This window comes from Opisthocomus hoazin, chromosome 2, assembly GCF_030867145.1.
Source record: "Opisthocomus hoazin isolate bOpiHoa1 chromosome 2, bOpiHoa1.hap1, whole genome shotgun sequence".
Taxonomy (NCBI): Eukaryota; Metazoa; Chordata; class Aves; order Opisthocomiformes; family Opisthocomidae; genus Opisthocomus; species Opisthocomus hoazin.
In genome coordinates, this window is record NC_134415.1 from 7,508,416 (window position 1) to 7,532,693 (window position 24,278).

At 43.7% G+C, this 24,278-nt stretch overlaps 1 protein-coding gene across 1 annotated transcript; it reads left to right on the forward strand.

Moving 5' to 3' along the window:
- The first annotated feature begins 1,127 nt into the window (after positions 1–1,127).
- LOC142364524 (protein ELYS-like) lies at positions 1,128–24,099 on the forward strand. Its single transcript, XM_075444156.1, has 20 exons — positions 1,128–1,248; positions 2,422–2,675; positions 4,660–4,840; positions 5,552–5,759; positions 6,176–6,292; positions 7,099–7,183; positions 9,999–10,149; positions 12,822–12,954; positions 13,043–13,224; positions 13,702–13,763; positions 14,365–14,493; positions 15,235–15,382; positions 15,467–15,617; positions 16,597–16,771; positions 17,364–17,658; positions 18,435–18,568; positions 19,027–19,191; positions 23,146–23,343; positions 23,538–23,685; positions 24,029–24,099. The coding sequence occupies exons 1-20, from the start codon at positions 1,128–1,130 to the stop codon at positions 24,097–24,099; spliced, it is 3,108 nt and encodes a 1,035-aa protein (XP_075300271.1).
- The last annotated feature ends 179 nt before the right edge of the window (positions 24,100–24,278 follow it).

The following is a 24,278-nucleotide window of genomic DNA, read 5'->3' on the forward strand; positions in this document are numbered from 1 at the left end:
GGGGGAGGCGGGAAATTCGCTGTCTGCGTGGAGCGGCGATTGCGGGACAAGGACTGGGTGTAATGGGGAGAGCACAGCTTTACAGGAATGCAGGGCGTGTTGAGGGCTTCTCTTCAGTTTGGCGTGAAGCACGCATCACGCAGCAAAGCTGCTGACTAAACAGAAGTGCTGGATTTCTTCCTGCATAAACCATGACCCCAGGTCTGGAGCTTCTGCCAGCAGCAAGAAGTATGGTGCCAGCCTTTCGGGTCCAATATCTGCTTCCTGGACACATTTGGACAGGTTATGGGCAATTCTGGGCTTAATTCTGCCGGGAATGCTGAACGCTGTTTGGGGTGTATGGCTAAACGTGGTCGTTCAGGTGCCTTCTTTGGCCCGTCAGCGTGGGTGATCCTATCGGTCTCGGCTGGCAGCTGGCACACGCGTTCGGGCACACAACACGGTGTCCTGTTGTGCTCCTCATTCACTTGCTGCGTCAACTGCTTCTCCTGCATTGGTTTGCCTGGGGCCTGCTTTTCTGAGACAGTGAAACGAACTGAGCCAGGCTTCTGTTAGTTCCATGTCTTCCACCTCGAGAGCTGTTGGATACAGTTTTAGAGAACTAATGGTGACAAGGCTTTGCTGCTGTGGCATTGTTTTGCTTGTGTGGTGGAGCGAATACTTCAGTGGGTCGGAGAGAGTCACCAAACACCTGGGCGTGTTGCCCGCGCTGCAAATGTTTTTGCAGTTCCACTTGTCAGCTTGCTGTTTGTAAAAGTCTGTGTCGGAAGGAGACAGTCCCAAGCCGCCTGGACGTGGTCTAGGCGTGCTCTAGGTGCCCCTGCTTGAGCAGGGGGGCTGGGCCAGATGACCTCCAGCGTTCTGGAAGGCTCTCTCTGCCGTGTGATTGGTGGGGCTGGTGTCCCGCGGCAACGCTTCGTTACCTCCGGTCTCCCTCTGCGAGGAAGGCTGCGTGTGTGCGCTGCGCTGAGACCCTTCGCACCTGCGTCTGTCCCAGTGCCATCTTTTAAGGAAAAGCTGTGTAGGAGGTCATTGACTGCACACTGATGAAACTTCTGTCAATGTCAAAAACCTTTATGGCTGCTGTGAGCCCATTTTTGTGTTTTTTTCTTTCTTTACAGTGAAGAATGCAAGGCCTAACAGACCGGGTAACCCGCAGCCTGCTGCAGTTTCCAGAGGCGACTGTTCAGGCCCTTGGGGACGATGAGATCACCCCACGTTCTGTGCTGCGTGGGAAGCTTTTTAGAGGTGAGTGTTTTCCCATAAACTTGGTCTTGGTATGAAGTTGTCATTGCCTGGAGGTTACCTGCAGCATCGGGTCATAGTATCAGCTGTGTCAGGTTGGTGCAGTTAAGGTGACTCCCCAGGTTTAGAGAGAGCAGAAATGGTGTTTTATCGATTATAAATGCCAATATTAAAACTTGAGTATAGTTAAACTTTGAAATTACAAGCACCTGCACCAGTCTTGTGCTATTCAAAGAATTTCCGTGAACACGCAGAGTCAGTGAGCCCTCCTCAATTTCTGATGAAATAAAAGGCAGTTTTCGCAAAAGTACGGGTGTTGTTTGGGGCCGTTTTCATTTGCACCGGCTCAAGCTCTGTGACCATGATAGCATCGCAGGCAGAAATCATTCTACGGTAATGTTCCAGAGGCAAACCCCTTTGCTCTTTCTTTTCTGGTCTGAATAGAAACAGGAGGAAGGGGACAAGGCTGTTGAGCGCTGCAGCCGTATTTCCAAAGTATTTACTAGGGTGCTGATGAGTACGCAGTGCGAGCTGCTGACAGTGGCTAAGCAGATGAGGTAGTTGCCTTTCTAGGCTATCTGAAAGTGGAGCTGGGTGCTTGTCTGGATGTCTTGGCTTCTTTTAAGACCAGGTAGAATCTGTCTACCTGGCTGGAAATGCAGGACTTGAGTTAATACTTCCTTTGAGCTTGAAGGAGTTGAGCACAACGGAATGTGTAAACATCCCGTGTAGAAGTGTAAATTTCCGAACACAGTGCCCATTCTAAGGTCTGAAGCCCAAATCCCTGCCAAAGCAGGCATGCGTCAAGTACAATTAATAAACTAGAAATGGATTGGCTTAGAGTTGTTCTACTGGAAGTACACTGCAAGGCTTGTATTCCCATACGCATCTAGATGACTTCTAGCAAAACTAGAAACAAAACAAAGCTGCAGATGGTAGAAAGAGTTTAGATCAATGTATTGTCATCTTTATCCCAGACAGTCAAGTGGAAAATAATAAGGTTGTTGATTTTAAGATGTATGGCTTGAGAATTTCAATGGGTGATTTGAAAGAACTGACCGGGATTTGGTAAGGCGGTACTTTTATTGAAGGAAAGGGGCAGTGACTGTGATTTTTTCAGTTGTTTCCAATCTTCCGTTGGAAATGTGCTTTAGTCAGCTTCCGTTTCTCTTACAGGGAGAAATGGGCTAGCATGGCTGGCACGTGGTCCTCATCTTGAGGTAGTGAACTCTGTGACAGGAGAGCGGCTCTCTGCATACCGTTTCAGGGGGGCAAAGAAGCAGCCTCCCACTGTTCGTGCGGTAAAGGAGTTTTCCTGGCAGAAGAGAACTGGACTGCTGGTTGGGCTGGAAGAAGCAGAGGGAAGTGTTCTCTGTCTGTACGACCTTGGAATATCACGAGTGGTTAAAGCAGTTGTTCTTCCAGGAAAGGTACGTACTTTTTCATCAGTTGCATGAGGGAGATTTTCTATACCACAGAGAAGTGGTTCAGGAGAAACTATGAAGAAGCCTTGGTGGGACAACTCGGTAGTTGTGTGCTGAAGGTTATGAATTCTGGAATAAAGCCAAAGCTTGTCTGGTCTTTTGCTCCTATGCCCTGACTGCTCCTGATTCCAAGCATATTTGGTCTGTTGCTTTCTTTTTGCTACTGGAGAAGTTAGATCAGCAGAGACAGAGCACAGGTATTGCTGGCTGGACTGTTAACTTCGAAACTGTGAGTGGGAGTAAGCGCAAGAAAAACCAAGCCAACAAAACTTGCACTTAGCCACTGTCCATATGATCTGAATTTGTCCTCTAACTCTTACTTCCAAAGTAGACAGAACATCATACATATTTTTAATCTGCCCAACTGTTTCTCTGATTTTCACACGGATTGTTTTTTCAAGTCAAATGCAGATCTGTTCTTCACATCACTTTCTGCACTGTTTGTCATGACTGTTTTAAAGGCTTTAATCAGCACCTGAATTTAGGGACTGTTTTCCGTGTGGGTGTGTGTTCTGTGGACAACGAAGTGGTACAGGTTAACGCTAACTTCGAGTACCTCTGGGCCAAGGTGTCAAGCCATTAGTCTATTAATACAGGGTATTTCTAGTGACTGTACGACTGCCTTTCGGTCCAAATGTGTTTGAAAGTCCTTGGAGTAGCACAGAAGATTGGAAATTGAATTGGATTTCTAGGAAATCTGAAACAAAGACAAGTCGTCTGAGTTACCATAGGTCTTTCTAAAGATTCGAATGCTTGTGAGCAAGAGGAAAGGTCAATTGTGTGGCAGACTGCCAGGGAGTGTAGCCATAGCAAGTGCTGGATCTGGGAGAGGAGAAACCTTTGGGGCTGAGGACTTTGGTTATTTTTCCCTAGCTGCGGAGGCAAAAGAAGTGTATATAAAACCATGCACTACCTTGTGATGCTCACTTCTTTCTTTTCTTTTCATGTACAACTTTGTTGGTGGTTATAACTCCCTGTTTCTGTTTTGTTGCATTTTGTAAGCAGGCGAAAGGATAGCCCGTGTTCTTTTGTTGTATGGCTTTAGTGCAGGAGTCTTCAGGTGCTTGTCTCTCTGCTCTAGCAGTCAGTGTTGTCCTGGGATGTGTTGCAGGTGCTGGCAGGTCTGCCTTCGCTTTGTCGTAAAGCCGCATGCAGAGCGCTTTGCGTGTTCAAGAGCGGTGTGCACGTCTCCCTTAGCTGGAGCTGGCTTTTCCCCTAACACGCTGCTGTTCTCTTTGCCATTGCTTTAGGCTGGCTTTTTAAATTTTTGTTCACATTCCTAGACGTGCTGGTGTGCATTTAAAACTGCTTCTACTTTATCGGGTGGTTATTTTCATTCTAAGTGAGGACTAGTGTACGGTTTACCAAGCCGCTGTCTCCCGTCAACACTTTCCAGAAGTGTTTCATTCGCATGGAAGTGGTGCGTCTGCCGTGCAACTCAGCCGCTGCCTCGTCTGACGTACAGCCACGATTCATCCTAAGAGCTATTTGGCAAAGAAGGCATAGACGGTACCACAGAGCTGATGGGCTGTGAGCAGTGGGAGAACTCGATTTACTTTTATCCTTCAGTCCCTTCAACATGATCGAGTTTCTTGCATATGACTAATTTTTTCTGTTTTCTTGGAGTTTGTTATTTCTAAGCAGGTGATGGACGTTGGTAGGCCGTAATACTAGAATGCAGCATTGAAGTTAATTCAGTGAAATAACCACAGGAAATCTAGTAAATGGAAGGCAGCAACAGATTTTTGTACAGGCCTCCTGCCCCCCGTCCCTCTCTTTTTGATGTGATTGGGAAACAATGCTCTTTTTGAAGTCTTATGATCCTGTGTTTACTTTCTTGTTTGTGACGTGCTAATTCTGCCTTCACCTTGGAGTGATTTCTATTTAGCTTGTCAAAGAGCTTCACTGTTAACTTGTAGTTTTCCTGTAGGTAACTGCTATAGAACCCATCACTAGTCACGGAGGACCCAGGGTGAGCTCTCAGCACCTTCACCAGAGCCTGCAATGGCTCTCTGGAGTGGCAGCAGTGGCTACAGATGTTGGTCATCTGCTTCTGGTTGACCTTTGTTTGGATGATTTCTATTACAAACAGAATGAGCTAGAAGCATTGGGTAAGCTTGCAGTTTTCAAACTTGCGTTTAACAGTAAGACAAGGTGTGTCTTTGCAATAAACAATATGCATCCCACTTTGAAGGCAGGAGCGTGCAGCCATTCGCGACTACTCGTTACAGACGGTGGGCTGTCATCGTGCAGTCCTGAACCGACGAAAACGGGAGTGGCTGAACACTCCTTCTAATGCCGTAAGCGCCTCCCTGCTGCCAAGATCCCTCCGTCACGACGATTCTTGCCAGTGAGGTGTAGAAGTTTTACCGTGTGTGTCAGTGCAGCTGCCTGATAGGCGGTTGTGTCAGAGGTGCCCTATTTCTCAGGAAAGTTCTGCTGCTTCTGTTAATTGAGTTGGGGCAAATTTTAGGCTTGTTTTTTAAAATAGATCTGACTTCTCAAAAATCGTGCCTTTGGACGAATAACTTCAAATAGCTTCATCAGGAGGCCCAAACTCCTGATTTACAGAGTCCAAGAAGAATTTGCTATGAAGGTTAGACTTTTACCTGGTTTTGAAATAGGAGTGAGAATACCTGTCCGATCGGAGAGTTCTTCTGCTCTTTGAAGAGGTCCAAAATGGAAGTGGCAAAGAAGTGTTGCATCAGTGGGTATTTTGCCTGGGATGGTAGAATGAGATTCTACGTGTTGTCATGTCAGTGTTTAGCATGCAATGTAAATGGCATAACACATTCCTTTGTTGTGTGGTTCTGTGTGCATAGATCTAGAAGTTTTCACTAGAATTCCTGCTGAAGTTCCACAGAGAAGAGCAGCTGTGACCGGAGAAGGGAGACATCTCTCTTTCCAACTACAAAATCCTTCAGGATCAGCAATATCAACCCTGCACTACATCAGCAGAAGCAATCAGCTCGTTGTGGGTTTTTCAGATGGCTACCTGTCCCTATGGAACATGAAAACATTGAAGAGGGAGTAAGTAGGCCTTTACACTTGGCCATGCCTGGAGGTGCAGAGGTCTGTTTGTAGCTGTTGTAAATTTGTTTGGAAGATATGTTGCATTTTAAATTCAATATTTATGTACGCTACAAGAATAGCAAGAACCTTTTTGCTTGGCAACTGAAGGGATCAGTTATGTTGCATATCCTCAGGCAGAGGAGGACATAAATCCAGGTTATTGTGTTAGATAGGCAGTAATTTCCTCACCTCTTGACTGTTGCCTAAAATGTAGTAGCTACCTTGACTCACTTGTTTGAGATGGAAGTCTGACTGTCTGTTCGTTGAGGATACGCATGTAAGGTGCTGTTTTCTCAGGAGATGCTTCGACAATTCTACAAACAGTAGGGTCACCTTTTCTATTTTTTCTCCTTTTTTTTTTCTTAACTCTGTAGGCACCACTCTCAGTTTGAAGGAGGAAGGATTCCTGTCTATGCTGTCACGTTTCAAGAGCCTGAGAACGATCCTCGCAATCGTTGCTACTTGTGGGCTGTTCAGTCTACACAAGAAAGGTGAATACAAACTTACTATGAGTCACTGTTGTGGTTTTTTTTAGATGTTTCTTCACATACAGATGATACATGTGCGTTTGTTTTGTTTCTTTAGTTGTGCAGGAGATTCTCTCGGGTATGTAATGTGTTACGATGCAATGTTTACAGGATTGACCAGACATGAAGGGTGAGCTGATAGTTTGTGCCTTGTGGAAGAAGGCAAAGCAACAGTGGCTGTATTAGTTTGTGCTTGCCTTCTTCATGGCTTTCCTTTGTTTCTTGACGACTGTTTCATGATCTGTTTGATATTTGCACCATGGTATTAAAATAGCATTAGATCGCCGTTCAGCAGAAGAGTCAGTGGTTTCCTGCTGGGCTAATGAATGGAATCAGTGTGTGGAAGGACTCAGTGTATGCAAGAGAGGGACTGGAACTTGCTGGGAAGGGAAGGAAGAAGAGGAGAAAGATCTCTCTCTCCTTCAGCATCAGCAAGCTATTGAATCAGCTCAGCCATTCGTAGAGTGACAATCTTTTAAAGTTTGACTTTAAAGCAGTTTTGATCAAGAACTCTCCACCGTGAAGAGCAAGTTCCAATAATGTTGAGTTCATGCAAGAGGTTAAGGCTTTCAAATTGCATGGTTAGCATTTGCCCCTGCAGCTGTTAGTGTCAACACTGCCTTCTTCATGTTTCAGTGGCTAAATGTGACCAATTACCAGGTTGTGGGAAGCAGTGTTTTTCTTTTCAGCAAGAGCCTGCTATGAAGAAATGAAAACGAGGACTATAAAGCAGCTTTATAATCAAATGTCATCGTTTATACCTTTTTCAGTGAAGGTGATGCTGTGAGCTTGCATCTGTTGCAGTTAGCATTTGGTGACAGAAAACGCTTGGTATCAGGACAAGCCATGTATGAGGTAAGACGTGCATGTATGTGAAAAGACGAAAAGAGTCATTTTCTCTAAGTGAGCAGCAGTTAACTTGTCAGGGCAAATCTTTACCATTAAAATTCAGAGATGCCTAGCAAGAAAAAATAATCTTTGGCTGAGTCGTCTTGGGCATGGCCTTTGTCCTTTCCTAAAATACGGTCCTATATCTTTTGTTTTATATTCTTGTTTTTCTTTTGCGCTCGCTTAACTGGACTTCAGATGAAATGTACCTGCAATGTCTCTTCAGTGTTGATCCTGTAACTTAGTTGCTATAAAGATAGCTCGTTCTACTTTTTGGCTGGGTTACCTACGACATCTACTCTTAAAGCCAGCAAGAGAAGTCAAGACAGCACACAGTGGTATGACTTGGTCCAAAGAGGATACATAAATTTTTGGAACCGGCTCCAAAAATGTTGTGTTTAAAATAGAGAGGAGGTATCATTATATCTCAGCTGTCAAACAGATTGAAGATGCATCTGTGTAACATCTGATTCCATTCAGTAGTATGCTTGAAACTCTTCCAAAATCAGTCAGAGCAATTCTTTCCTCCTGTTTTTATACTTTCTCTTGCATAGTTTCAGTAGGTACGGAACGAAATAGGGGTGATTCTTGTATCATGGTCCTCTGTTTTTTTAGGGACTATGCGTTGTTTTATTTCTTGGGATGAGATGAAGTTTTGACCTTGGTCATCGCATATAGGACAGGTCTTTCCTCATTTGTAAATGTTGCTTTTGAATAGAGAAAGGTTGGTGTTTGGAAAAGGCGGTGTTTCTTTAAAAGGCATTGTCTCTCAGGGCACCAAGGTGTAAATATCTTCAAGTGATTCCACAGGTTCTAAATATGGATGTCATCTCTTTATGGGCATTTTTTTTCTGACCTAAATATACAGTGCTCTGGAGGCACGGAGCAGCCTGACTGGCTTTTTAGTTGTAAAAGGGCTTTCGTTGCAGTGCACTTCTGCATCTCTTGTAGTGCCCTATAAGCCCTGTGGCAGGTTGATTGGAGGAAGTGCCTTTAATACTTCTTCAGTTTCATTTTTGAACTTCTGCTTTGGTTTATCCTCTTTCAAAAGTTCTTTGTGAGTACAGTCTTCGCAGTGGCCAAGACAAGACATTGTAGTGTGGGCTGCTTTGCAAGAAAAACCCAGTTGCCTATAGCCATTCCTCTCGTGGCTATTTTATTCTGTCTTGACACTTTCATGTTAAAATGTGGGACCTTTTCCTACTTGGCAGTTCTTTGCCTTGGTCATCTTCCTTTCCTGTACAAGATGTGCCGAGTGTCAGTTTTCACCTCTGAGGGCTGAAATGTTTCAGCAGCTTTTAAATGTGGGTCTGCTAGAAATTCCACTTGACGCTCTTCTAGAAAGGCACCCAAAGTGATTAAATGAGGTTCTTGTGTTTGCGACCGGCGACAGCGGTGGGGTGGTTAATGGAAGACTTTCAACCCTCTGCAGACTGCGCAACCAGTAATACATTGCCAGGCTTCTAGGAGGTGTGAGGCACCAGTCTCTGCATTTGGGATATTTTTACTCCCCTGCTGTTTCTGCTTCCCTGTGAGGAGCGTTGTGGAAGATGGAACCAGGAACCAATCTTACAAGGTGTTGCAAGGAAGAACTGAACAGCCAGGCCCTCTGTGGAGAAAAGACAGGTTCTTCAGCCACCTTCCAAATATACTACAGCAGCGCTTTACATTCCAGGAATCAGACTTGTGGCTATGAAACAGGGCATCTTTGACTTTGTATCGCAGTAATAAGTCACAAACAGGACTTGTGGAACACATGGCACAAATGAGCGTCAACTGTTGCTTTCAAGGCTGTTGTAAGTCTGTGCTCAAGTGATTAGCCTAACAGTGTATTTATGATCTGCTTTCAAAGACCTTTTTTGTACCATCTCAGCAGTTGCTAAACGTAGTGCATTGAATTGTCGAGCTGCTATTTGTCCACAATACACACATTCCTGCGTTGCATGGTAGACAGTTTGAACGAATCCTGTATTTGGAAAGCCAGTATTTCAGTTAATGCTTACTTAGAAAATGGTGGTATCAGAGGCGTAACACAGTCCTGCCAGGGTTTGTGTACATCTCAAAGTAGTTGGCTGGCTCTGTAATAATATGTGATGGTAAAGTCATAGTCTGTGTGCATCGCACGTCCTCTCTGTTTTCCCCTGGTGCTGTTGGCTGTGCTTGGTGAAGGAGCTGAGGGATATTTCACCTGTTAGTCTCTGACAAGATTAGAGGAGGAGGTGGTAAGAGCTTACATGGTTTGAAAGAAGACGGTTAATCAGTCAGCAGTTCTCATAGCTACTAGAGAGGGATGCGTTTTCAGTGTAGAGGTGTGCCTATAGGTAATACCTCTCGACAGAGCTTTAGGTGCAGTAATGGCATGACTTCTCTAATTTGGTCAGTTCTGTAATGAAGACATGCAGCGTAGATCTCCCAGCTCTGGGAAATTCAGGATTGGTTTTGTAAATTTTGCATTATTTCTCCTATTATTAATACTATCAGTATTAGTAGTGTGATTAATAAAACTTTTCATATTCAATTTGTAAGTCTCTCTCCCTTTTCCTCCTTCACCCTTCCTCTGGTGGGAGGGTGAGGTGTTAATAGAGCGTCTGCCACTGAGTTTGTTGCCGCCCTGCTTGAAGTGGTGACATGGAGTTTCTCTTTGCCATCAGAAGTAAGCTCGTGGGGAATATACAATATAGTAAACATGTTCTATTAGATAGATGCATTCTTTGCTATTTCAGTATACTGTATGTTCGTACCTCAACTGGCCCTTTCCTCTCTTCTTTTATTTTGTCCGCAGGGTTTGGAATACTGTGGCGAAAAGTACAGTTTAGATCTCGCGGATGGAGTCCTTCCCTTGAGAGGGCAGACCAGCAATATCAAGCTACTCAGCTGTCAGACTGTAGAAAAATTTTGCAACCACGTTAATGGAGACGAAAGCGTTAATGAAGGTGTGTTGTGATGTCCATGTGTGGCTATTCTAAAAGAAATGGTTTTGGAATCTAAGCAATGAATGCTGTTCTGTACCCGAGTCCAAAAGTCTTAAATATCAGTAGAGACATGCTTGTTTGGGTTATTGAAAAAGAAAAATCGGGTGCTTAAGTTGTGTGTGACTTCTTTAAAGGAAAAAAATAGGTTTTCTTGTATGCTGGCTGACAGGCTATAGCGATGTATGGTGGGGTCATCTGTATAATGCTGGTCAGTCGTTTTATTCCTCCAGCTGTCATCTTTGAAGCATGAGAGAACTCCCTCCTTTGCTTAGGAACGCTACCTGAATTTTTTTTTCCCTGTTCAAACAGGGCAGCTAGTTACAAGTGGTGTTCCTCAGGGCTCAGTATCAGGGCCAGTTCTGTTTAATATCTCTGTCAGTTGTCTGGACGAGGGGATCGAGTGCACCCTCAGTGAGTTTGTAGAAGACACTAAGGTAGGTGGGAATGTTGATGTACTTGAGGGTAGGGAGGCTCTACAGAGGGGTCTGGACAGGCTGGATCTATAGGCTGAGGCCATTGCATGAGATTCAACACAGCCAAGTGCCGGGTCGTGCGCTTAGGTCACAACAACCGTGTGTAATGCTTCAGGCTTGGGGCAGAGTGTCTGGAAAGCTGCCTGGAGGAAAAGGACCTGGGAGTGCTGGTTGAGAGTCGGGTGAGTATGAGCTGGCCGTGCGCCCAGGTGGCCAAGAAGGCCAACGGCCTCCCTGCTTGTAGCAGAAATAGTGTGGCCAGCAGCAGCAGGGTAGGAATCATCCCCCTGTACTGGGCCCCGGTGAGGCCTCACCTTGAAGAACAGCTTTACTTTAGGCTCCTCACTACAAGAAAGACCTTGAGTTGCTGGAGCGTGTCCAAAGAAGAGCAGCAAGGAAGCTGTTTAAGCATTGGAACAGGCTGCCCAGGGAAGTGGTTGAGACACCATCCCTGGCGGTATTGAAAAGATGTGTAGAGGTGGTGCTTAAGGGCGTGGTCTGGTGGTGGACTTGGCAGGGTTAGGTTTACGGCAGGGCTCGATGATCTTCAGGGTCTTTTCCAGCCTAAATAATTCTATGATCTACCTGTCCATTTTTTCCTCTCTAAATCTAATAGGTTCCTACACCTGCAAGTTTTGAAAGCGATAGATTTCCTTGTCCACATAGACAGTCGAAACTCTGGTGGTGTCTTTCATTATGTTGCAATAATTAAATACATATCTCTGGGTTTACAAATTTGATTCTGCTCTGACCATATCTTTGAGCCTGCTGCAGTGGTGGCTTTCACAGCCTTTTGTTCTGACTGCATTCTTCACCTTCTGTCTCTCCTTACTGGCCTTACCTTCTGCCTGACGTTGTAAAGAAGACACTTGCATGGTGTTTCTAGGCTATTTCTGTTCATTAGGGTTGATTTAGTCCTGAACTGGCAACTTCCGTCTCTTTTGTGATGCCATCCTTGATCAACAGCGTGTCAAAATCGAATTAAAACACCTCTGGATTTTCTCCACTCGTGTCATGTTTCTGAGGAGAGTGCCTTCCAACGGCTTGTTAAAACCAACCAAGCAACCAACCATCACTCTGCCACCCCCCAAAAATGCCCCGAACAAGACAAGAACCAAAACCCCCTTTCTGTCTCCTTTTTATGAAGCAGGTGGCGTGGAGAAATATCTGCAACTTTTCTGGTGGTTTCTAATCAGCTTTTATTCAGAATCTGTTGAAGTGAAGTTCTAGGCACACGTGAGCTTGTGTTGGATGTGGGTTGAGGCTAGCAGTGACGCTGTCTTCTGAATGGTGAAAAGAATGGATAGCTTGCTAGGCAGTTTCAGCGGCTAAGAAAACGCAAGTGGTGCAGAAGTTCACAAGGAAACACAGGAAAGTGGGTGAGGATCCCTAAAGGGTGCTGATGAATTCAACAGAGAGCAGAGAAACGTTTTGCCAAGCAAAGTGTCGTCGTCTTCCCTACTCCGTTAGGGTAAATGATGTACCACACGCTGTGCTTCCATCTCGAGAAAGCGTTCTCCCCAGAGAAGACAGACCGTTCCGCTTCTCGAGAGAACAGGAGTACAATATCGTGGATGTTTTGTGTGAAAACCTTGATCCCGATTTCCTGTTTGTTGAGTTTGGGTTTTTTCTGTTTCTTTTGTGTGATACTTGTCGTCTTTCATTCCGAATATGCTGGCAAGGAGCTATCCTTAAAATCATAATGGAGTCAGATCTGGAACTTCATAATGCCAGCTGAGTGATACAAGTGTGTCCGATAATCATCTGTATGCTTTCTAAAAGTAGCAATGTATGTGTTCCAAGCATACTTTGTTTTGTCAAACTGGTCATCTAGCTAAGGGTCTCTTGATCAACTCTTCATGTATGGAAAACTTCAGCAGCTAATAATTGTGTGTTGGCTTTGGCTTGGAACCGATGCAGTCTGCACAAGAAAAAGGGGCAGTATGACTGGAACTTATCACAGAGATGTTTGCTAGTCCGTAATTTTGTTTTCATTAATCTTTTTAATTACAAAATGATTTCATGATTTAACTTATCTTAGGAATCGCAGTGTTTCACGAGTGGTAAAAGAGAACGAAGCCAAGCCAGAAAGTGGTGTTTTAAAACGATCAGCTATCTCCTATTTTCTACCTCTAAGAAACAATGTCTTGTCTTTTACAGTAATATCTCCTGAAACCAGTGTATCAGTCTTCAGCTGGCAAGTGAATACGGCTGGTCAGGGAAAACCATCGACTTATTTGTGTGTGTTTGACATTAATTGCTGGTATCGTGCTCAAATGCCAGAATCACTAAGGTAGATTTTTTATGGAGTTGTTTTCCATACCCCTACAAAGAAGTCGTTTGAAAGTTGGCGTGTAGCTTATGCACCTGCTTTCTTGAAGGCCAGAAGAATTCCTTGATGACTGCCCCTATTTTGCGCTGTGGTCACTGGATCCTGTAATAAGCATGACGTCTCCAAACCTCATTTTGGATGTTCTGGTACACAAGCGGAGTCTAAGATGGGGAGTTTCACCTTCTCGTCTGCCACCTGAGCATTTTTTTCGTCCAAGCACCTATAATTTTGGTAGGTATTTCACTGCTTTTAATAGTGGTGAGCTTCAGTGGAGGTCAGGTGCCATTTAGTGGTTCTCATGTTCATTGTTTGTCACTCAAAAGGCAAACCAAAACCCAGCAACCCTCCCCCCCTCCCCCAAGCCAACTCTGATTATGTTGTAGTGAGAAGGTATTTAATATTGTGAAACCTGTCTGGGAGTCTGCTGAGTTTTGGCGTTTGGTGCTTTTGTAATGTAGCCTGTGAAGTGGGGATGGTGATAAAATGAAATGACTTTGAACTGAAGCTCAAAGCGCAGCACCTCCACAGAACTAGAGATGAAATTTCCTCAAGCAGTAATGATTTTTTTGGACAAGTTTGGAAGTGATCTGATGAAGCAAATGGGTGCTCAGTTCTAGCTTTCCAGATGCTGCGATTTCAAACATGTAAACTGGCCATGACATAACAGTGAGAGTACGGAAGGTTGTCAAACGTTCATTGTTTCTGCAGATGGGATGTGCTTGCTGAGCTCCGGAGTTGTTCACGTGACTTGCATCGTCTTCCAGAAGGAGGTGATCTTTTCCTGTGTCTTTCTGGAGAATGTCAAGAGATGTGCCTTTTCTGGGTTTTCTATTGCACTCCTTTCAGTGCCAGAGAGCATTGTCTGCTCGTCCTGTCCATACGCACGCATAATTGCAGCTATATGCCTCCGGTTTGATGCAAATGGTAATGTTTTATGCCAGTATTTCTGGCATAAATCAGCTTCTGCACAAACAAGCATGGAAAGGGTCTTCTAAATTGTGATTTCAAGTTGTGTGTTAGTTTTAGCTTTTCTAGAGTGTAGTTTATGCCAATGCTGAGGGAAAAAGAAAGGCCTGCGTATTGACAGAGAAGCTAGGAGATACTTAATAAAGCATTGCAAGGGCTGATGTTTGGTGTTAAGGGACTTTCTTCGATAAACTGTAGCTGTTACTTTGGCTGCCTGCACTGTGTGAGACTCTAGGCAGTAATGCTTACTCAGATTGCTAACCTGAAGCGTATTACTGATGCAAACTTTCTGACAAGTGTGACAAGTGTGAGTGAACACTTACATTCTTTCTCTTAGTGGTTCTCCAGAACCTGCATGATTAAATAAAATGGTTGTCCTAACCTGTATTTTGACTGATGTTTCAGACCTTGAAGTTTTTAAAGAAATCTGGTCCTGCAATAAGCAAAGCCATTCTTGGGAGCTACAATAAGTGCCTTGTACCTGGCTTGCTGTCTCCAACACCGATGGATGTCGTGCCATCCAGCTTGAGTCAGGTGAGTGCGTATCAGGGAGTCAAGGGGGAGCTACATCCGTCTAGTCTGAGAGGGCCATAGAGGCTACGAGACATGGTCATCTGATTTTCATCTTCTTTGCCAGTTGCTTTGAAATGCAGGTGTTGACTTTACTTAGCAGAAGTAGTAGTAGTCTTAGATCCAAACTACGGAGTTTGACTGGGAACAGCCCTGCCAGAGCTGTCTTTAGAGACCCGTCTGTTAGTTCTGTGCCACAGGTCCACACAAGGAAGCGTGCAGTCAGTGCTGGTCATGCGCAATCGAAAGCATCTTTCCCTCAGAACAACCTCCCACCCCGTCAGGTTCTCAAAGAGTTCAGTTCAGTGCAGTAGCTGACGATGTGGGTGTCTCGGATGGATGCGAGCTATTGCAAACAGGAGCTTGCTGCAGCTTATGTGATCATTGGCTTCCAAGGAAGTGGGCTGTGATAAACTATTGTCAGCTCTGCCTGACAATTTCATCACCGCTTCCCCTCATGTTTCCTTCATCGGTAGGCTTTTCTGCAGCCCCTCAAAGCAGGCCTTCACCTCTGTCGCCTTTGCCTTGTGCTGCATTGGCCCCATTGGCTCCTCTTAGAGAACCTGCTGCCGTTCTGTGCAGTGGACGTGTTCCACTATACCTGTTGAGGACATTTCTTCACTACTTAGAAATAGCACAGTTAGTTCTGTGCAATGAAATTCCTGGAATTAGTTAACTTTTTGCTTTGCGCTTTTGCTTCACCAGAATGATCGTGATCCTTGCTTGAGAGAGACAGCAGGTGCCAGACATTCCCTGTCAGACCAGTACGGCAAGATCCTTCCCAGAGTTCAAAGGAAGCTGGCTGTAGAGAGAGCCAAGTCTTATCGTTTGCCTTCATCGGCCTTAACAGAAGGTAATTTTTAGGGGGGACCATGATGGGCAACTAACCATCACTTGGATGACCCCAGGCTGATATATTTTCCCTCTTGCTTTACAGTCGTACGACCAAAGCCTTTATCAACCATAACAAAACAAGACAATGGAGGAAAACCGCATTCAGTGGTAACTTTGATCAGGAACATGCTGTCCAAAATCAGAGAAGTACTGGTAGGAAATGAGCAGAAAACCAGGTTCTCGCACTGTGATAGGTAAGCCGCCTTTTAACACAGTTCAGTCTTGAGCTACGTGTTTGGAGAGAGAGAGAAAAATCCATTTGAATTAGGTTAGTGTTTTGGAGGGCAGGTGCACCTGAATAAAGCTTTGTTTGGCTTTTTTTTGCACATACAATATATGACACTTAAGAATCAAGACGTCATAAGTAATATGTGTCGAGAGAGACTTTTTCTGCTGTGATAACCGAATTGATGCAAATACATGTATTTGCATTGTGGTGACTGAGTTTACCGAATTTCAGCTAGCTGCAACTAAACCTATGATTACCCTCCAGCTGTTGGTGTATGAATTTTGACAGGCTGGACTGTGTGATCAAATAGCAACCTTATACCACTTCCTGCCCAGTTTCTGCCTCGTTTCTGCCCTTTTGCAGTTCGAAATAGGCAGAATTTTAAAGAGCGGAAAAGAGCCTCGTAGTTGTCTGATGATTTTCCTACAGGTGGTACGGTGAAAGAAACTCGACCTTAAATTCTGTTTTCTGTGCATGCTCAATTAGGACCTGTTTGTTTATGGAAAGGGAAGCAGCTTTCTCACCAGATATTTTAAAAGCTGCAGCTGCTTAGTGGTAAAGACAGAGAAGGATCGTAACGAAATCATCATTGATTTCAAGTGGTAACAAATACTGGGACAGACTTTTGTTGAGTTCGTTCACAACCTCCAACGTAGCAATTGCTCTCTGTCTACAGAAGACTAATAACAGATTGTTCTTTAAGAGAGCTCTGTTGTTATGTTGTTATGTAGTGTTGGATAGCTGGGCAGAATGTGAAGCCCTTGATTCATTGCATAATGGGAGCCACAACTTGGAGGTAGATATGCTGGTAAAGGACTTCCTAATTGTTCTTAGTTCTTTCTGTTTTGAAACTTGAAGATTTCACAGTGAGCAAGTAATCGGTAGAGCTCCTCCAGGTTTGTTGTGCAGCTTGATGATGAATTTTTCTCGTTCTGTTGATGAAGTGAAACAAACCACCAGGAGTCCAAAATGTCCTCTTCAGAAAATGGCCTTAAGGGGAAGTGTGTGCGTTCATCTGAAGAACGTAATCGAGGAGCAGCTGAAGTTGAAGGAAATGTTCCTTTTCCCCAGGAAGAAACAACTGCTTCTAACAATCTTCCTACAACAGAGGAAAGTAGGGTAAGTGAACTATTTTCCCATCTTCTACAAAAACGAAAACACTTTGCCAATTGAGGACAGTCCTGTCTTACCGATAGTTAGAAAAAAACACAAAACCATCTGAGATTTTTTAGCTGCTTAACACAAGTTCAAACCTCATTACGTAAGGGCAGATTTTTTTTTTTTTTTTTTTTTTTTTATGTTTTTCTGCTGTGCGTTTTCTGTACCTCGATCACACAGAGTAGAAGCTGCCAAGATCTGGGCCTCTGAGAGCTGTAGTAGTACAAGAAAAGGGCCTGAACTATTTTTGAAAATAACCGTGCATTCATTTGGTTTACTAGAACTTGAACATTTCTTATTTGACTTAAAAAAGAAATAGTTTTAACGCTGAAGATAATAAGCTATGTTGGGGAGTGCAGCTTGTCGAACTTGGGTGGCATTTGCCAAAGGAGAAAATGCTGAGGGAAGCAAACTCATTGTCAGAATGATTTAGGTGCTTAGGTCCTTTACTGTTTGTTCCTCATTAACATAAACAGAACTCCCAGTTATGAGTTAATTTCAGTGTCAAGATATTTCCAGATACCTAACACACTTTACTGAAACTGCTGTCAAGGATGAAGAGATGCAGCCTAGGGACAAGTTCCTTTTACCTGTGCCATCTAAAAGAGGCAGAAGAAGACCACCGAGTTCATCAGAAGTGTCAGAAAATGCTGACCTGCGTCTGTCTAAATCAGCGCTTCCTCAACCCGAAGTGACGCTTCCTGTCACTCCTAGAAGAAATGCTAGGAAGAGGGCACAAAATCTCTTGGCGGCAGACACAGAAGCCGTCTCTGCTCAGGATGGCTTCCGTTCATGTGGGAAGGTGGAAATCTCTCCTCCTCTGACAAAGATGAGAAAGAAGTGTAAAGGTAGGGGCACTATGTTTATATGCAAAGTGGGGCACAATGCGTTTTTTTGTAAGCCACAGAAAACAGACTGTGGGGTTGGCTTTAAGTATTGTAAAGAATGTAGCCATGCAACATAAAAAATTTGTAAGAGGCAATTCAGCTTTTTCCCTAACTCTACGTGACTGGCTGGCTAGCTGCGACGGAAGCAGAGGATGAGTCTCATCTGAGTAGAGTGAATGGAATTTTGAGCTGGTTTTTCTTCATGACCATGATTTCTGTCAGTTTTGAAAACTGGAGGTTATCTGTTAGTATGTGATTGCCATCCCAACAGAGAGATAAAGGAGGCATGCTTCCAAATTCTGCTTGGTTTGTAAGTTAAGATGAGCTGCATCTTACAACAAACTATAGAGCTGTTTAATTATGTGATTGTTTTTCATGGGCATGTACTTTGTAGGTGAAGTTACTGCTCGTAGGATTCTTTTTATTTGAGTACATGATCAAAAAATGTTTTTGAGATGTGTGGGGACTGTTGCTGCCTCTTGAGCAGAAGAGCTTTGATCATGTAAGTGCAGGTAAAAATCACTCCAGTGGCTTACTTCTGTTTCACAATTTACTTGAAAAGAATGGATCCCAAGAGGCAGTTATGGGGGAGAAATACCTCCACACCAAGCGTTTATAAACATGATTGGACCTTTTATTTCAGCAAGCTATTGTGCTCTTGATGATCAGCTTTCATTTCTCATCGCTGTCCTTTGTGTATATTGCACGTGCATGTTAACAATACGTTGTCATTTTAGGTGGAAAAGCAGCCCATCCTGTGCAGCCTAAGGATTTAGACCCGGACTTGTCTGTTCAGTTTGTCTTTTCACCCCGTCTTTTGAAGTCAAGGAGAACAAATGTACCTAGCGTTTCCCGAATTGTGAAGGAACCGGTAAGTAAAAGCTCTAGTTGTCTCATGTTCTTGATTTTTGCTCGGTACTGCTTTTGGAAACCATACTTTGCAATGCCTTGCCTTTTTCCTTGGAAGTATAACTAAAAAGGGAGCTCTAAAGTAATCAGCTAAAGAATTTATTTTCTTTCATGAAAACTAGCTATAAAAGGAAGTTTTGTGTCTGTGTTAGTCAAGAATTAAGAACTACGGCTTTGCCTTTCACAAAAGACACAGTGGCTTTCTTTCAACTTACTTGATGCGTTTTCTGCTCATTTCAGAATTTGAACTTTTAGGATGGTAGAGTAAGTTGAGATGGAAGGTTTGTTTTCTGTGGAGAGAAACTGTAGTGCTTTGGGAAATAACTTTGGCATGACTTCTTCATGTAAGAAAGGTGCCGTTGTATTTTGTAGAAATGTCAGAACTTGTGGATGAGTGACGTTTCTGTTTCCTTAACATAGGAGCTTCCAACTAAAGAGGAAGAGGATTCCAAATCTATGGAGTCTGTGGGAAAGCAAAAACTGAAGCGAGGTAGAACTGCAAAATCAAAAAAGAAGAAAGCAAGCAAGTACGAAATTCTTTTTGAACACTTCTGTGCGTTCCTTTATTGTGGTAGTGATTTGGCTGTTAGCCACCTAACTTCCTCACTTGGCTGTGCAGTTCTGCTCTGACTTTACAAGCCTGTCGAGCTTGCTGGTCTGATGGAGACATGTTTCCCCACTTAACGGTTTAGTTTTCTGATGGAAACAGAAGAGGGAGGGGGCAGAAAAGGGCAAGTGGGTACTGCTTTTTCCAAGGATGGCGTGCCCTTGTATTGTCTTATTCCGCCTGATGAAACCAAGCTCCTACGGTCTTTAGTTCCCCATAGAAGGCAGGAGGGGGTCAGAGAATGGGTAGAGAGAGCTTCTTGTTTCCGGACATGTTTTCTGGTTCCTTGTGGAGCACTGTTTGAGGGTGTTTGCCTCTTGAAAGCTGGGAGAGGGGGCTCTAAAAGCCCGTAGGAATAGTGACTGAGAATGCTTGGGACAGTCTGGTAAGGAATGAAAAAGGAAGCTTATTTATGTACCTTTTTTGCCTTGACCATATGTACAAAGAAGCCCAGAAATACTTCTTTGGCATTGATTTTGTTATTCCACGGGGGTTTTGTTGTTCTCTACTAAATACTCTTGGTACTAACAAACCAATTTGATATGTACAAAGAAGCCCATAAATAATTCTTTGGCAGTGATTTTGTTATTCCACGGGGTTTTTTTTCCTCTACTAAATACTGTTGGTACTAAAAAATCAGTTTGATACTTCCCTTTCTTTACAGAACCACAAGAAAATAAGGTTCTTGGTCACCTCCACTCAACGGAAATAACATTTGTCTTCCATTAAAATTGGAAGTCCAGTGGATGGAACAAAAAGCAAACAGAAAGAAGATGCAGACATGGCAGAGAAGACTCTACGGAAGAACAAAAAAAGACTGTCTAATTTTCCAAAGCCAGTTGTGCGCCGGAAGATGCTCTATCTGTTTCTGAACTTTATAATGTACACGACTGTTTGTAAAGTCATCAAAATTGTGTGGATTAATAAAAAGAAAAAAAATGTAATTTGTAAGAGATAATTTATATAAATTATTGTAAAATTTCATAAACAAATGGTCTCAATAAGTAACTCCATATGGAGTGTGATTTCCTTAGTCACTGCAGTTCTCTATTTTATATTAAGAGTTCTTACATTTATATAATATGTAAATACAGCTTATTTTAGGAATGTTCAATACAAATGTGTAATTCACGGTGTGCTTAATGTCTGACGGCTTTTTGAGGGAATAGTGGGTTGAGTGGCCGGTATTGCTTAGAAATTATGCTGTTGGTTTACAAGAGTTGCTGACCCTCAGAAGTAAAGCCAAAAGCTTTTGAAGCTTTGTAAAAGTTTGCGTAGAATTTCTATAACAAGCCAAAATTTAAAACAAACTACTTCCAGTTTTATAAATGATGTTGGACCTTCTGGCACAAAGAACTGGGCTGATGATACAACCTGGTCATTCCTCACATTCACGGTTAAGTTGTACTAGGCTGAAGTCAGACTGTAAACAGTTGTCTTTGTGGCTGTGCAATATTTCTTTGTATTTGTCTTAAACTTTGGGAAAGCTGCTCCTTAGTTCATAAAACTCGATCACACCTCAGACGTTTCACTATTTTTTACAGTTTGTTGTCAGCAAAAATGAAGCGTAGAGAGGGTGTGATGCTTAGAATAAGATCTCAAATTTAAAGGGATATTACCCACATACTTTGAAATTTGAGCCAAAATGATTGCCATAAGGTTACTAGGAATGCTACTCTAGTTGAAGTAGTTCTTGTCTGCAATACTGGAAGGCTGCATATCACAGCACTGAAAACCTGATGGTAAAGCTCACGCAGTAGTCTGAACAAGGTACAAAAGTGTACAGAAATCTTAGTTACAAACCATATTTTTGAGTAATAATTTCTTTAATAATCTGAGGTTATGGAGTAAATGTCCTTATAAAGCTTCAATCTGTCAAAATAAATTCAAAAAAACTATTCTTTTAACAGTGGACATGGAAGTACTGTTCTGATGTGCAGTCTTTTAGACTATGGATTATTTTTATGTATGTTAATTTATGTATGGATGCAGCTTTGAAGACTACAGAATGGTGGAACCTGACAGCTAGGGAAGGAGCACTGATGGACCTGTTGTTTGTGAGCAGAGAAGGACTTGTGGGTGATATGATGGTTGGAAGCCGTCTTGGGCATAGTGATCGTGAAATGATGGAGTTTTCAATTCTTGGAGAAGTTAGGAGGGGTGTCAGCAGAACTGCTACAGTGGACTTCTGGAGGGCGGACTTTGACCTGTTTAGGACACTGGTTGAGAGAGTCCCTTGGGAGGCAGTCCTGCAGGGCAAAGGGGTCCAGGAAGGCTGGACATTCTTCAAGAAGAAAGTCTGAAAGGCACAGGAGCAGGCTGTCCCCATGTGCCGAAAGATGAGCTGGCAGGGAAGCAGTGGCCTGGCTGAACAGCGAGCTTTGTCTGGAACTCAGGAAAAAAAAGGAGAGTTTATGACCTTTGGAAGAAGGGGTAGGCCACTCAGGAGGACTACAAGGATGGCATGAGGTTATGCAGGGAGCAAATTAAAAGGGCCAAAGCCCGATTAGAACTTAATCTGGCTACTGCTGTAAAAGACAATCAAAAATATTTCTATAAACGCATTAGCAACAGAAGGAGGGCTGAGGATCCGTTAGGGGATGCGGGGAGAAACATAGTGACAAAGGATGAGGAAAAGGCTGAGGTACTTAATGCCTTCTGTGCCTCAGGAGTACCCAGCACCCTGAGCTGCAAGACAGGGAGCAGAATGAAGCCCCCGTAATCCAAGTGGAAATGGTTAGCTACATCACTTAGACTCACACAAGTCTATGGCCCCCGGATGCACATACCAAGATGCCCGCTCCGAAGGCGTGTCACACGGCTGAGTCCCGCTTCTGACGACACGACGTTCCATGCCAAGAGCCAATCGATACACAATAATTGACTTAGTCCCACCTCGCAAAAAGATTTCCAAACATATAAAAATTGGCACTTGAAAACTCTCTTTGGGAGCAGGAGCCAAGCGAGAACTTCACCTGACGGACAGGTCGACGGGCCTGAACCTATCTTCCCCCCCCAAGAAAGGACGCCTTTTTGCTAAGAGTCGCTCCTCTGACTTTGTCAGACATAGCCCCGGGAACACATTGTTAACTAAAACGCTAAACTATTACTTTGAGCTCAACTTTTGTAGACAGTGCATTTATCAACAGCAGTTCTGAATCTGTGATAACTATCGCTTGAATAAATCACCTATTGTTTCAACTTTGCAAAACTGTTTCAGTGAAAGTCCTTGGAGGGGCTCTGGCAGGCAAGTTGAATCTGAGAAGTGGCTGCACACTTAACCATTTAGACATAAACCGTTGACCAAGTCTGGGACTAGGAGTTGATCCAGCCGCACCTAGACTCTCCTCTGAGAGAGAGTTTAGAAAGCAAGGGGGTCTCCTCTGAACCTCGTGACTCAACGGGAGGGCTCTCCTTTTGCCACTTCTCAGACTCCCCTTACCCCCCTTTAACGCGACAGGGTGCCACAATCAAAACTACCAAATGGCAAATGCCGTAAAAAAGAATAACGTCACAAACAGTATGATACATGGTCGTTTTAATGTCTGTATTATTCTTCTGTTTGATGTACACCGGCAGCCTCATAGCTTTCTTAACAGCTGCTCCGCACTGAACATACAGTTTCACTGAGATACTCTACAGACACTAATACACAAAGATGGTTCCCAGGTAAAAGTTGTCATTCTTACACCAGCTATTTGTATGACAAATATTTATCCAGTGCTAATGGCTGTATTGTTGCTGAAATTATGTTTCCCAACACTGCTATATAGCCAGGGAGGAGAGGCTGTATAATATTTCTGGGTGAGGAGACACTCATATACAATTCAGATTTCCACTTCTGTAAGTATTTAGGAGTTTGTGTCAATGGGATGTCCAAAAGAGAAAGGGCGCATTTTATACAAACACGTCTTTCATATTTCTTTTCATAGAGAGCTAAAGTTTTGGCCACGTCTGCTTCTGCCTTTCCTGGCTTTACACCGAAGTCTATTCTGAAATCCAGGCTTCGCACCGCATGCCCAGCAAGTCCCTGTGCATCTCCAAGACAATCAGTTACTCCCCCTCTACGAGCAAAGGAACCTAAACTATCTTTCGTGGAAGAGAACTCGAATGCAAAATGGACTATTGGGGTAAGCTGGGCTGCAGTCGGTGATTTTTGTATGAATTTGTAAAATCCATGTAAAGGCCCTATAGACTGCGACCTGCTTTAAGTTTTTTTTTTTTTTTTAAAGTTTGTAAACAGCAGTGTCACTGAATTTGTCACTTTGCCACTTAATCTTCTTGGAATTAGTTCACTTTCTGATTTACGCTTTTCATTCATCAGAATGATCGTGATCCTCGCTTGAGAGAGAGAGCAGTTGCCAGACATTCCCTGTCACACCAGTACGGCAAGAGCCTTCCCAGAGTTCAAAGGAAGCTGGCTGTAGAGAGAGCCAAGCCTTATCGTTTGCCTTCATCGGCCTTAACAGAAGGTAATTTTTAAGGGGGGACCATGATGGGCAACTAATCATCACTTTGATGACCCCAGGCTGATATATTTTCCCTCTTGCTTCACAGTCGTACGACCAAAGTCATTATCAATCATAACAAGCAAGCTAATGTAGAACGTGTGCGTAAAAGAGCAACTTTGATCAGCAGTGTGTTGTCCAAAATCAGAGAAGTACAGGTAGCAAATGAGCAGAAGACCAGTTTCTAACCATATGACAGGTAAGCAGCCTTTTAACAAAGTTCAGTCTTGAGCTGCCGGTCCTCTTCTCGGACGGGGTTTGCTATTTCACACATAGATACCCTGGTTAAAGCTGTCTCTCTGTGCAGGAAAGGTGCGTGTTTTGCTGGCTGAGAACAAGCGGCGGATCCAGAGCACGCAGGCAACGGGGGAGTCCTGACTGGAGGAAGACTGGAAGCAGTGGGAGCACCAGCACGGTGCTGTGGCTCGGGAGAGTTTCCCGGTAATGGGCATCTTGGCCACATACTGAAACCTCTGGTCTCCTGTGTCTGGTGTTTTCCGCTTCTTGTCATCTTTCAGATTTGTTGCTCAGGCACTTCTCTGCCAGCAATGCACCGA